Source organism: Crocuta crocuta, unplaced genomic scaffold, assembly GCF_008692635.1.
Source record: "Crocuta crocuta isolate KB4526 unplaced genomic scaffold, BGI_CrCroc_1.0 scaffold65, whole genome shotgun sequence".
Taxonomy (NCBI): domain Eukaryota; kingdom Metazoa; phylum Chordata; class Mammalia; order Carnivora; family Hyaenidae; genus Crocuta; species Crocuta crocuta.
In genome coordinates this window covers 1,874,334-1,888,003 of record NW_027530683.1, presented here as the reverse complement: position 1 = coordinate 1,888,003, position 13,670 = coordinate 1,874,334, and the positions used below count along the sequence as shown (strand labels likewise).

The 13,670-nt window shown below is 33.4% G+C and overlaps 1 protein-coding gene across 4 annotated transcripts in view; it reads left to right on the top strand.

Moving 5' to 3' along the window:
* The window catches only part of MIPOL1 (mirror-image polydactyly 1), a 336,826-nt gene that overhangs the window by 132,090 nt on the left and 191,066 nt on the right, over window positions 1–13,670 (top strand). For 3 of the 4 annotated variants that reach the window (XR_013336270.1, XM_077769202.1, XM_077769200.1), the window contains one exon: window positions 9,511–9,618. The exons of the other annotated variant lie outside the window; for it this stretch is intronic. Coding sequence is in view for 2 of the 3 variants with exons in the window: in XM_077769202.1 (XP_077625328.1) it covers window positions 9,511–9,618 (108 nt within the window). In the remaining variant the exon portion in view is untranslated. The remainder of the gene's footprint in view (window positions 1–9,510; window positions 9,619–13,670) is intronic. 4 annotated transcript variants of the gene reach the window in all.

Genomic DNA, 13,670 nt, shown 5'->3' with positions numbered 1-13,670 from the left:
GCGTCCAACTTTCACTTAGGTCATGATCCCGCGGTTCGTGGGTTCGAGCCCCGCATCGGGCTCTGTGCTGACTGCCAGCTCAGAGCCTGGAGCCTGTTTCAGTCTGTGACTCCCTCTCTCTCTGACCCTCCCCTGCTCACGCTGTCTCTCTCTCTCTCTCCTAGAAATAAATAAAACATTTAAAAAAAAAATTTTGTGTATGCTGTAAGGTAAGTGTTCAACTTTATTATATTGCATGTGGGAAAGTAATCTTCCCAATACCATTTCTCAAAAAAACTGTCTTTTCTTCCATTGGTGGTCTAACACCCTTATAAAAAGCTATTTGACCATATATACAAGTGTTTATATTCCTGAGTTTTCTATTCTGTTCCGTGGTCTACATGTCTGTTTTTATGTCAGTATTAAACTCTTCTGATTATTGTAGCTTTGTACAAGTTTTGAAATCAGCATAGGTAAAAACTGTATATATTATATCTTATTGGTGATTGGTGAATTGACCCTTTTATCATTATAAAGTGGTCCTTTTTAAATTTTTTTAATGTTTTTTATTAGGGAGATGCAGAGCATGAGGATGGGAGGGACAGAGAGGGGGGGGAGACACAGAATCTGAAGAAGGCTCCAGGCTCTGACCTAGCTGTCAGCACAGAGCCCAACATGGGGCTCGAACTCACAACCCGTGAAATCATGACCTGAGCCAAAGTTGGATGCTCAACCGACTGAGCCACCCATGCGCCCCTAAAGTGGCCTTTTTTGTAACAGTTTTTGACTTAAAGTCTATTTGCCTGATATTACTATAGCAACTCCTGTTCTTTTTTTGGCTGCTGTCTGCATGGAATATCTTTTCCATCTTTTCAATTTAAGCCATTGCATGTCCTTAGATTTAAATCGAGTCTGTCTCAGACCATACATCCTTTTGGTTTTTGTTTGTTTAATCCATTCTGCCCTTTAAAGAATGTAGTACAATTATATTTAAAGTAATTACTGATAGAGAAGGACTTACTGTTGGTCTTTTATTCATTGTTCTCTATATGATTTATAGTTTCTTCAATTCGTGTTTCCTCCCTACTGCTATCCTTTGTTTTCAGTTGATATTTCTATAGTGATATGCTTTCATTCCCTTCTCATTTCCTTTTGTGTATAATTCTGTACTTATTTTCTTTATAGTTTGCCATGGGATTGCATAAAATATCCTAAAACTTACAGCAATTTATTTTAAACTGATAAACTTCAGTCACATGAAAATTATACTCTTCTACAGCTCTTCCCAGTTTATGTCATCACAGATTATATTTTTACACATACACATTAACATAGATTTATAAATATTTTTATGCTTTTTGTTTTTAAATTCTATAAAAGAATAAAAAGTAAGTTTATAAACCAAAGTTACAATAATACTGATTTTTATATTTGTCCATATATTTACCTTTCCTGGAGAACTTTATAATTTCTGGGGCTTTTTATTTACTGTCTAGTATTCTTTCATTTTATCTTGAAGGACTCCTTTTAAAAGGTGTTTCTTATTAAGGCAGGTTTAATGTTAATGAACTCCCTCAGGTTTTGTTTATCTGAGAATGTCTTAATATTGTCCTCATTTTTGAAGGACATTTTTGCCAGATATAGAATACTTATTTGACACAGTATTGGGACTTTTTTTTTTTTTCTCCATTCAGCAGTCTGCTCATCCTACTGCTTTCTGGCTTGCAAGGTGTTTCCTGAGAAATCTGCTAGTGATTATTAACGATCCCTTCTGCATGAAAAGTTCTTTTTCTCTTAATGTTTCCAAGATTCTCTTTGTTTTTGACTTTTAATGTCTTGATTATAATGTATCTTAGGATGAGTCTCTCTATATTTATCCTACTTGGAGTTTGTTGAGTTTCTGGTATTTTTATACTTTCTCAAATTTGGGAAATTTGCAGCCATTATTTTTTCAAATGAACTCTCTGCCCCCATTCTCTCCCTCTTCACTTTCTTTGAATCCCCTAATGTGTATATTAGTCCACTTGATGGCACCATAAATCCCTTAGCCTCTATTTACTTTTCTTTATTATTTTTTCTTTTTGCTCCCAGACTCAGTAGTTTCAAATTAACTTTAAGTTCACTGTTTATTATGCCCGTTTGAGTGTGCTGTTGAACCCCTCTAGTGAATTGTTCACTGTGGATACTGTGTTTTTCAGCTCTGGGTGTCTGTTTTTGTTTTTTTTTGTTTTTTTTTAATAATTGTGTTACTTTGTTGATATCCTCATTTTGTTCATATATTGTTGTTCTGATACTAATTTTCTGTTCATGTTCTCCTCTACCTCATTGAGGATACTTAAGACAGCATTTAAAGTCTTTGGTCAGTATGTTTGAGGCCTGTTTCTTCTGGATTGGTTTCTTTTTTCCTTTTTTTTTCAAGTGTTTATTTTTGAGAGACAGAGACAGATTCGAGTGAGGAAGGGGCAGAGAGAGGGGGACACCATCAGAAGCAGGCTCCAGGCTCTGAGCTGTCAGCACAGAGCCTGACACGGCTCGAAATCAGGAACCGTGAGATCATGACCTGATCTGAATTCGGCCTCTTAACCCACTGAGTTACCCAGGCGCTCCTGGTTTAGTTTCTGAAGATTCACTTTGTTCCCTCAAATAGGCCATGACTCCCTGTTTCTTTGTATGCCTTCTAACTTTTTTTATTGTTCAAAATTGGGCATTTGAACAAATATCCACATCTCCTAGTCTTTATGGACTGGATCTTTACAGAGGGGGACTTTTACTATTAAGTGTAGTATGATGGCTCAAGTTCTTCGTGGGCCTTTTCTAGATACCATCTTCCCTGGCCCTATGTATGCCTTTTTCCCAGTTCTTCTCTCTACTTCGCGGCTTTAAATATCCTAATTTTTCCTTAGAGTCTCATACTTGCTTCTTTGCAGGTCCTTGGATATCTCTTGTGGTCTTCTGCTAATAAGTTCTTGACTCCAGACACCTGAAGCTCTATAGTTCTACTATAGTACTCATTCACCGTGGTATCTACTATTGCTTTCAGCAACTTCCAACCTAATATCCAAACTATGCCACTGTTCCCATTAGTACTCCACAATCAGACAAGGCATAAACAAGTCCCTTGGACCACCTGTAGGCAAGCCAGAATGTTGGGGGGAAATCCCACTTTTTTTTTTTTTTTTTATCTCATCCAAGGAAGGAACTGGGAATTGGACTGCCTGCTTGCAACTGACATCACTGTGATGTGCCAGAAGGGACAGTCCACGAGGGACAAGTGAAAGTACCACAAAATCTCCGACGAGTTTGACAGTGTCTTTTTCTTGGCTGAGGGTTCATTTGATTGCTCTTCCTCCTTAACTGGTTTCTAGAATCCCCACAAAGCTTGGTTCATATGTTGTTTACTTTTTATTTCCACTGGGGAACTTGGGCCTGGAGCTTCTTTGTACACCTTCTTGCAGAGGTCATTGTCATGTTCATGTGGCTTTGATTTGCTTTTCCCTAATGGCTGATGATGTTGTCTTGTCTATTCTTGTGTTTATTAGCCATTTATATATATTCTTTAGAGAAATGTTTGCATCCTGATCCTTTGTCCATTGTTATGTGATTATTCTTTGTGTTATTGAGTTGTAAGAGTTCTTTATATATTATACATACAAGCTATTTATCACATATATTACTTGTAAAATTTTTCACTTTCTTAATGACATCGTATGAGGCACAAAAGTTTTTTATTGTAATGAAGTTTATTTTATATTTTTTGTCACTTAAAGGCTTAGAAGGTTATGCTTCACATAGTGTCACCAAAATTTACTCCTAAATTTTTTATCCTAAGATAAATTTTTACTCCTAAGGTGTTTTCTCCTAAGATTTTTATGGTTTTGGCTTTTACGTTTAGTTTTGTGATCAGTTTTAAATTAATTCTTCTTGTATGTCTTAAGCAAGTTGTCTAACTTCATTTTTTTTGCTTGAGGGACTCACTTGATTTTAGACCAGCACACCAGATCAGTCCATTGAGGAAAGAGAAGTCAGCAAATAGTGGTACAACAGCTGGGTATCAGTGTGGAACTAAAAGGAGTCCTGACTCTTCATGCTGTAATCAAAAATAAAGTCAAGGTGGATTATAGACCTATACAAGAAACCTAGAATTTGAAGAAAATATCTTTATTATACTGAGCTAGGCAAGCATTTCAGAAAGGATAGAAATAGCTCCGACCATAATGCAAAAATTGATAAATGTGCTTTTAACAAAATTAAAAACTAATACTCATCAAAGGCCAACTTTAAGAAAATGAAAAGGTAAGCCATAGCTTGGGAGAAAATATTGCAGTTCATATATCTGCCACAAGACTTAAATATTAAGTATGTTTAAATAATTCCTACAAATAGATCATAAGAAGATAAAACAGTACCCCCTGAAGATGGGCATAAAACTCACAAACGTCCAATGACAAATGAAAAGCTTCTAATTTGTGAAGAAACACAAATTTGAAAGTGATACTACATCACATGAACTATGGCATCTGAAATTTAAAAGACTGACACAACAAATACTGATTAGGTTGTCAGCAACCAAAATTCTGATCCATTGCTAATGGGAGTAAAAGATGGTACAATAGTTTTGGAAACTGCTTGTGGCAGTTTCTTATGCAGTGGAACAAATTTACTCTGTGATGTAGCAATTTCATTTCTAGATATCTATCCAAGGAAAATGAAAATATATGTACATTGTAAGAGTTGATTGACTGTTAATAGTATGTGCATTAGCCTTTACTCTGAAATAGGCATGCAAACTATGATTTTTCAAATGAAAAGCTTTTTATGAATGCAACTCACATAATACTAAATTGTATCACAAAATAATATTTTAATAACAGTATACTAAATAAATTCCTGAATGTATGTGGATACCTTTAAAGTAATTATCGTGTTTACTAATCCTTTTACTTTGTTATTTAAAATGTTTCTTGGGTTGTCTGGGTGGCTCCTTCAGTTAAGCGTCCACCTTCATCTCAGGTCATGATCTCACAGTTGTGAGTTCGAACCCCACCCCACCCCACCCCACCCCCTCTGTTGGCTCTGTGCTGATAACTCAGAGCCTGGAGCCTGCTGCAGATTCTCTGTCTCCCTTTTTCTCTGCCCCTCCCCTCTTCACACTCTGTCTCTCCCTCTCAAAAATAAATAAACATTAGGAAAAAAATACAATGTTTCTTTAATCTTTTTAAAAATAATTCAATAATTTTAAAGGACTATAAATTACTGTATTTGTTATTAAATCCCTAGTTATTTACTTTCTTATGGTGTTTTTGAAATATATACATGTAATTAAGAAATATATGTATAAATCTGTAGAAATATGTCATTGCCGGGCATGTTGCCTGGTGGCTGCTGGTATCTTGTCAAATGGATGCTTAATGAATAATTACTGAGTAACTATGTTTTTTAATGTTTTATATGTGTATGCGCGTGTGTGCATATATACACACATACCAGCTATAGTACATGTGGTTTTAGAGACTCACATAATTATTGTTTTTCTTTTTTAATCTTTGCTATTTTTAAACTTAATACCTCTGAACATTGTATAATGTTGATTTAAACCAAGTTATTGATATATTTCTCAGGCTTTGAAGAAGCAAGTTACCCTTTGAATTTTAAAACTCTTTATTCCAAGTTATTGCAGTGTGACAAAAGCATTCTAGTTACTGTTTTTAAATCTAAAATGAAGTGATTTTTAAAGATTCTGCTAAATTAAGAAGAATAAAAACTTATTTATATAATCCTAAGTGTTTCCAAACATCTGCACTTCAAAGTACATAATTCACATTGACACCGAAGTGTAGTGTCTGTTTTGACTGGAAGGGTCTGTTATTATTTTTTGTCTGCAAAGGAAAGAACTGTAGAGCATCCAAGTGGGGAGACATTTGATTGTACACAGTCAGAATGGTCCGTGACTGAAAGCAGATTGTACAGGAGAAACGGCAGCTGTTAAAAACTTATACAATATTAGAAAACTTTTTGTTAAAAACTTAAGACATGTTAATCTTTCAGAAAGAGCACATAAAGTAAAGCAGATTCGTAACAATATATCACCTGCTTGATATAAATTTCATTATTTACGATAGCAAGTAAAAGGAAATTACTGCTGAAAACAGATCTTGTATTAAATATGGGCCAAAATCATTTTATAAAACTTTGCCATCAATTTTTATATTTTATATGTTTAGTTCACTTGCACTATAGAATTAGTTTTGTTTATAGAGAAAATTTTAATCCTTTTCTTCTTATCAGTGAACCTACAGACTATAGAATCTCTGGGCCTCTGAGGTATTTTTCCCATGCTACAACTGTCCATCTTTTTTTAATCTCTATCCTCCACTCACTTATTCCTTCTCACATTATTTTGAAGGAAGTACCGGATATAATATCCTTTTTATCTGTAACTTTTATTGTGTATTTCTTTTTTTTTTTTAAGTTTATTCATTTTGTGAGAGAGTGTGAGTGAGCAGGAGAGGAAGGGGAGAGAGACAGAGAGAGAAAGAGAGAGGACCCTCAGCAGGCTCTACCAGAACCCACGCAGGGCTCAAACTCAGAACCGTGAGATCATGACCTGAGCCGGAACCGAAAGTCGGACTCTGAACTGACTGAACCACCTGGGCGCCCCTTATATTGTATATTTCTAAAAGATCTGAACTGTTGCTTAAAACATAACCACAGTTTGAGGCGCCTGGGTGGCTTAGTGGGTTAAGCGTCCGACTTTTCGCTTAGGTCACGATCTCGCGGTTCGTGGGTTCGAGCCCTACGTCGGGCTCTGTGCTGACTGCCAGCTCGGAGCCTGGAGCCTGTTTCAGTCTGTGACTCCCTCTCTCTCTGACCCTCCCCTACTCACGCTGTCTCTCTCTCTCTCTCCTAGAAATAAATAAAAATATTAAAAAAAAAAAAGTGGTTAATTTGTGACCATGATTTCTCACTTTCTTCAAATAGACCCTTGGTGTTTCTACCTTTCCTCCTGTATTCTTCCTCTTTCTCTTCATTCAATTTATAAAATCATGTTCCCCAAATAAGCCCAACTCAGATGTCATCAGCTCCATCAGACAGTCTTTTATCCCATAGCCAAAATTATCTCCCCTACCTTTGTAACCTCATAAGTCATATTTAGTCATTCTGTTTAAGTATTTAATATATAATAATTTTATATTAAAATCAATTGAAAATGTAGAGGATACTTCTAGTAAAGAATATATCTACTAGATTGTGATGCTCACTGCTATGTCTTACTCATTTTCATGCCTCTTGATTTGTGTCTTCACAACACATTTGTATTTTGGTTGGATTTGTGAGCAAATATTTGAATTGTTATAGGCAAAAAAGGGACAGATAATAGAGTTTAATGTGTAAATTGTGTGTCCCTTCCAAATGAAGGCCAAATGGTGTGTTGTCACAAGGGTTTCACTTAAATCGTTTTTAAAATGTAGTAGGTGATTTTTTTTTTTAATGTTGTTTATTTATTTTGAGAGAGTAAGTGAGTGCAATAGGAGCAGAGGAGAGAGAATCCCAAGCATGCTCCACATTGTCATACAGGGCCCAACATGGGGCTTGATCCCATAAACCATGAGATCATGACCTGAGCCAAAATCAAGACTTGGATGCTTAACTGACTGAGCCACCCAGGCACCCCTAAAAATGTGATAGGTGATTTAAGTTGTCACACAGCACATGTTGGAATAGACATGGCAACAAGAAATTATCTGACACTATATTATATTTGACTGTAATATAGTCAACACTGTATTTGCAGAACTTAATTTCAGCAAAACTTTATCTGGTAAATTTAATATTTTAAAAATCTTGATTTTGTTATTATTATTTTACTTCATTTATAAATATATTTTGGCTTTGTAATTGTATTATATATGCATGAGGCATGTATATTCAATGTTGTATTTGTAAAATATCATTATATAATTTAAGTCAATATCAGGAGTTTGGTAAGACATTTCTTTTAAAAGGATTTGTGGGGTGCCTGTGTGGCTCAATCTTCGGTTAAGCATCCTGAATCTTGATTTTGGTTAAGGTCATGATCTCACAGTTTATGGGATCAAGCCCTTCTCTCTGCACTGACAGCATGGAGCCTGCTTAGAATTCTCTTCTTCTCTCTGCCTCTCCCCTGCACATGTGCAGATGTGTGCATGCACACACTCTCTCACAGTAAAAAAATTAAAAATACATATATTAAGGATTTGTATATTACTAAGGCTTGAGAAATACTGATATGGACTAAATATTATAGAGGTCAGAGGCAAAAGAAATCAATATTAGATGCCAATTTGGATTATGACTGTATCTTGATTGCTTTGTAATAATGATTTTTAATTCATTAGGACAACTAGTCATTTGTCAGATAATCTAGAATTAACTTTGTCTAGGTATTTACTTAATGGTTGTTACTTATATATCCTAATTTTTTTTTAATTTATTTTTTTAGTAATCTGTACTTCCAGTGTAGGGATCAGACTCACAACCAAGAGTTATAAATTTTATCCAACTGCGCCAGCCAAGCACCCCTTAAATACTCTCTAATTAACAAATAGATAAATTAAGGAGTGATTTTTAACTTTTTTTCCTGAAAGATGGGGTTAGTACTTTATTCTTTTAGCTAATCCCCCATGTATTTTGGTAAGGTCCTGAATTACTGCATATCACTTTATATCCTATATAATGTGTAAAATGTTTGGTATATTAATATAAGATCTTGTATTCAAATGGCATACTTAAGTTATTTTCTTAGGATAGATTCCCACTTACACTTTTATTTATAATTTCTTTTTTTTAATTTATATTCTAAATATAAATTTAAATATAAATCTAAATATAAATCTAAATATAAATTTATTTATATTTCCTGTAAGTTAGAATGTCATTTCATATGTGTTATTTGTATTACTTAAAAATAAGGTTTAGTAAAAATAAAAATGAAAAACACTTGTTTCCTTAGTTGTTTCCAAACCTGTAGCAGTCTATAGTTAATAGTTAATACTTTCTTCCTTACACAATTTCTTTAGATATTTCTAAAAATCTGAAAAACCTCTTAATACATATTTTATAATTGTTATTTTTAAAAATTTAATAAAAATTCATCACAGAATATGATATTGTGGTTTACTTAGAACCCCAAGTGATTTTTAGAAGCATGTTTTTATTCAGCCTAAAGATAAATAATTTTAAAAAACATTTGATCGATGAAGAAAATAATTTTAAATGTAGTTTGATCTTAATTTTATAAAATAACAAAGTGTTTTTCTAATTTATGGTAATATTTAGATTAAGAAAAGGCAAATTGCAATTGGATTGCCAGAGTACTATAAACAATATTACTTTATTCATATTCATCATTACCTTTAACTTAGTATTCTTGTTGAAAAAGATACCTTGTCTTTTAGTGAATGCAGTGGTATTATTTACATTAATTTGTGTGGCTTGTTTGAAAAAAAAAATTCTATAACTCCTTTACTTAATGGGATTCTTCCCCTGTGGCAGTGCAAACGGCTAGAGCAGGAGCTTCATCATCTGAAAGAGCAGAACCAGACTTCAGCAAACAACATGAGACATCTGACTGCTGAAAACAATCAAGAACGTGCTCTGAAGGTAAATCTCCGTTCCTTCTTACAGGCAAATTAAGGTTGTAAGCCCTTGGTGCCAGCTTTCTGTGCTGCATATATTTCCACAGAAGTGAGCTGTGGTGTTTGCCAACAACCCCTTCTTTAAACACAGATACAGCACCCTTCTGTTATGGCATTATTTTATTTCATGTATGTGTAAATGAAAACAACATATTTTCTGAATTTTGAGTGGTGGTATATTAATACTTTGGGTACGTGTTCATTCTGTTTCTGATTTTACAATATATTGTTACCTTTTGTAGTTCATAAAACGGGGCCACACACACACACACACACACACACACACACACACACACACAAATTAAACCATGAGCCTTTTCTTCGCATCAATATTTATTACACTGATCTTGTAATATTATTAACCCACAGAAGTGACTCTCCCTGAAGGGTATGTGAATATGTTTAAGAATTGAAATAGTACTTAAAATGTTACTTATTACAAAAAAAAAAAAAAGAATCCACTAAAACTGGAAACAAGTGTACATTTCATGACAAGTGTTCTGTTTCATTTTAGTATAGATCCAATAATCACAAAAAAAGGACATCATGGCATCATTTTGATTCTGCTAATTATATATTTTTTCTTGTGGTACTTATTACTTTACATTCTTTTTTCGTCTTTGTCCCAATTCTTAGCATAATACCTGTAACATAGTAGCGTTCCTGCCCTCAAAGTGCTTACAGTCTCATTAATTGGTTAAAAATTAAAACAAAATCAGATCTATAAGAAACAAAAAAGATTCATCATTGTCATGATTGTGCAGGAAGAAAAAAGATGCTATCAAGAAAATTGTATTGCATTTTGTTGTCTTAAATTCTCTTTTTGCTACAGCTTACAGGAGAATATTGTAGAATTAGCAGTATAACTCAACTATGCCAGGATTAGCTACCAAAATTAGAAAAATGGTGACATTTTGAAGTGGAAAATATTTTTAGTCCAAAAAGTGCAAAGTTAGTTTGATTGAAGTCAGAGTTTTCTGCAAACATGTTTAGCTTCATTTTGAAATTTTCATTGAGTAGTTAGGAGTCTATAATAACTTTGTTGTCATTGTTTAATGCACTTTCTCTTCCTTTCTCTTAAATTCATAGATAGACTAGAGCATTAAGTGGGAAAGAAAAGAAATTTAGATTCTTCATCATTTTTTAATTACCCCAAGGAATTTGCTAGAGTAAAATTTAGTATAATAATTTTTTCAAATGTATACTTGCAAATCCAAAGTTTTAAAGGCAACTTACATTATATCTGCCAACTTATTATCAGCATCAGGGGACAGATTTCATGTGCCATATATGATATGGCTATTCTTATGTAAAACAGACCTAAAATTAAAATTCTAGTTTGTTAAGTACATAGTAATACCACAGTTCTTCTGGATTTTTTCTTGTGTATTTATGTTAAATTGAATTAAATGGCACCTGCTGTCTGCAAAAAAGAAATGCACATTTCTAAGAGGTTATTAAAATTAGAAGGTAAGATATAGAACAAAAAACCCCTGAAAGTTTAAACCCAAACCAAATAAAATCCCTATAAAATAGAAATCTCTATAAATTATAAACTGTGTAAAGCAATATATAAACAAAGCTACGTTTGAATCATTCTTTAGTTATTTTGTGCTGTATTCCTCATGAGAAACCTTAAATTTATTATATATATTACATATCTGCTTTATTCTGAATCATTTTTAGAAATTATTCTTAGCTTCCAGGGATTTTGTTCTTTATTTGATTCTTCAGGTGTTGTATTCTGTATCTTCAAGTTGCCATATAAATTCTAAATAATAAGTTTGTTGCCAAACTGTCTAATGAATCAACTGTGTACTTTCTCAGCAATATGCCTGTCTTTTAGGGTACACTAACAAATACTATTTTTGTGTTTGTTAACTCATTCAATATTTAGTTAGTACCTAAATAAGCCTTAGGAAGAAATTTTTTAAAAGAGGCTTCTCTTGGAGCCTTCAGTAAGTCAATAATATTTCTAGTATTTTATTATAAAAAGTACTGTTAATTGATATCAGTAAAAAGTAAATTTGACTAGGATGAGAGCATAAAATGTATGCTTTAATTGTGTAATGCTGAAATTCTTAAAGGGAACAGTCCTAGTGATGTGTTTGGGAAAAATCCAAGTTAATGCTCATACATTATATAGAACTTTCCAATAGATTAAGGCTAAGACATGATTATCATACAAGGAAATACTTTTTAATATTATAATGTTCAAATAATAAATCTTTGTTTATTCTGATAACCTGGGGGTTCTGTCTAGATTGTTTCTAATGATAGAGCTAAATGGTTATTTTGTGATCATATACATTATTTTTAAAGTAGCATGGAATTATACCAGCTAAATTTGCTAGCGTGGAATTTTCCCTCCTACTTTGATAGTGTTTGTGGTTTTCCCTAATAACAAGTAAAACACATTGGCACATACAAGATGAAGGACTAAATTTATATTGATACCAGTCTATATCATAATAGTTAATTTAGAAAGAGCTTATTTTCTCATTTAAAATAAATTTAATCCATTTATGTGAAAAAATTGCTTTCTTGAAGAACACAATTTTGGATATTTAATATTTTTAAATAAATTTAGATCAGCCATAAATATGCAGACATCAGACTTAATAAGAAATTTTGCGTATACTGCCTTCTTTTCCTCTTCCATTTTATTTATTTACCTTCTTTGTCATGCATCTTTCACTTCCCACAGTTGGACTTCTGCACTGTAATTCCATTGAAAGCCATTCTTGCTTAGGTTGTAAGTGACCTCTGGTGATTAAACCTGTGAAACTTAATCTTTCGTCTACTTAACATCCCAGTCAGTGTAACTAGAACACATTTCAACTTTGTTGGCCCTGTCCTTTTGAAATACTTTCCTGTGGTTCTCTATTGTTATATTCTCATCATTTTTCTTCTTTGATTGCTGTTCTTTAGTTGGTGCCTCTTTTTCTACCTATTCCCAAGTTGTGTGATAAGTCCCTTATTGTTCATTAAAACAATATTTATTTTTTTAGAGCAGTTGTAGATTCACAGCAAAATTAAGCAGAGAGTACCACATACCTCCTGCCTTCATACATGTAAATGCCCTCAGCATCCAGCACCATATTGGTATATTTGTATACCACCATATAACCACATCAGTATACACCCACAGTCCACAGTTTATGTTAAGGGTCACTCTTAGTGCTATACATTTTACGGCTTTTGACAAAGTGCATGACATGTATCTACCACTGCAGTATCATATAAAACAGTTTCACTCTAAAAATCCTCTGTGCTCTCTACCTCTTTATTTTTTTCTCCTCCCAATACGTGCCAGCCATTAATCTTTCTAATGTTTAATCTTAGTTTTGCCTTTTACAGAATGTCGTTTAGTTAGAATCATACAGTATGTATTCATTTAAACTTTCTCTATATCTTTTGATGGCTTCATAGCTTATGTCTTTTCAGTGTTTAATATTCCATTTTCTGGATATACCACAGTTTATTTATCTACTCACCTACTGAAGGGCATCTTGGTTGCTTCCAGAATTTGGCAGTTATGAATAAAGTTTCTCTAACCAGCTATCTGTAGAATTTTTTTGTGGGCATAAAATTTTCAGCTCATTTGGATAAATACCAAGAACTCGATCGCTGGGTTGTTTGATAAGAATGTTTAGTTTTGGAAGAAACTGCCAAACTATCTTCCAAAGTAGCTGTACCATTTTTCATTCCTACCAGTAATGAATGAGATTTATTGCTCCACTTTCTCATCAGTATTTGGAGTTTCTTTTATTGTAGCTTGTGTGTTCTGATTCCATCTATTCCTATAATATCACCTGTTATTTATGTCCTAACAACTGCCTCGTCTGCCCTTCACTTAGATATCTTAATGTTTCTTTAACCTCAACAAGTTTGAGAACAAATCCCTAATTTGACTCCCTAAGTCTTTTCTCCCCAGAAAGAAGTCAGGACCTGAGTCTAACACTATTGACTGTATAACTTAACATTTATTCCCAATCATAATTCTCCTTTGTTTGT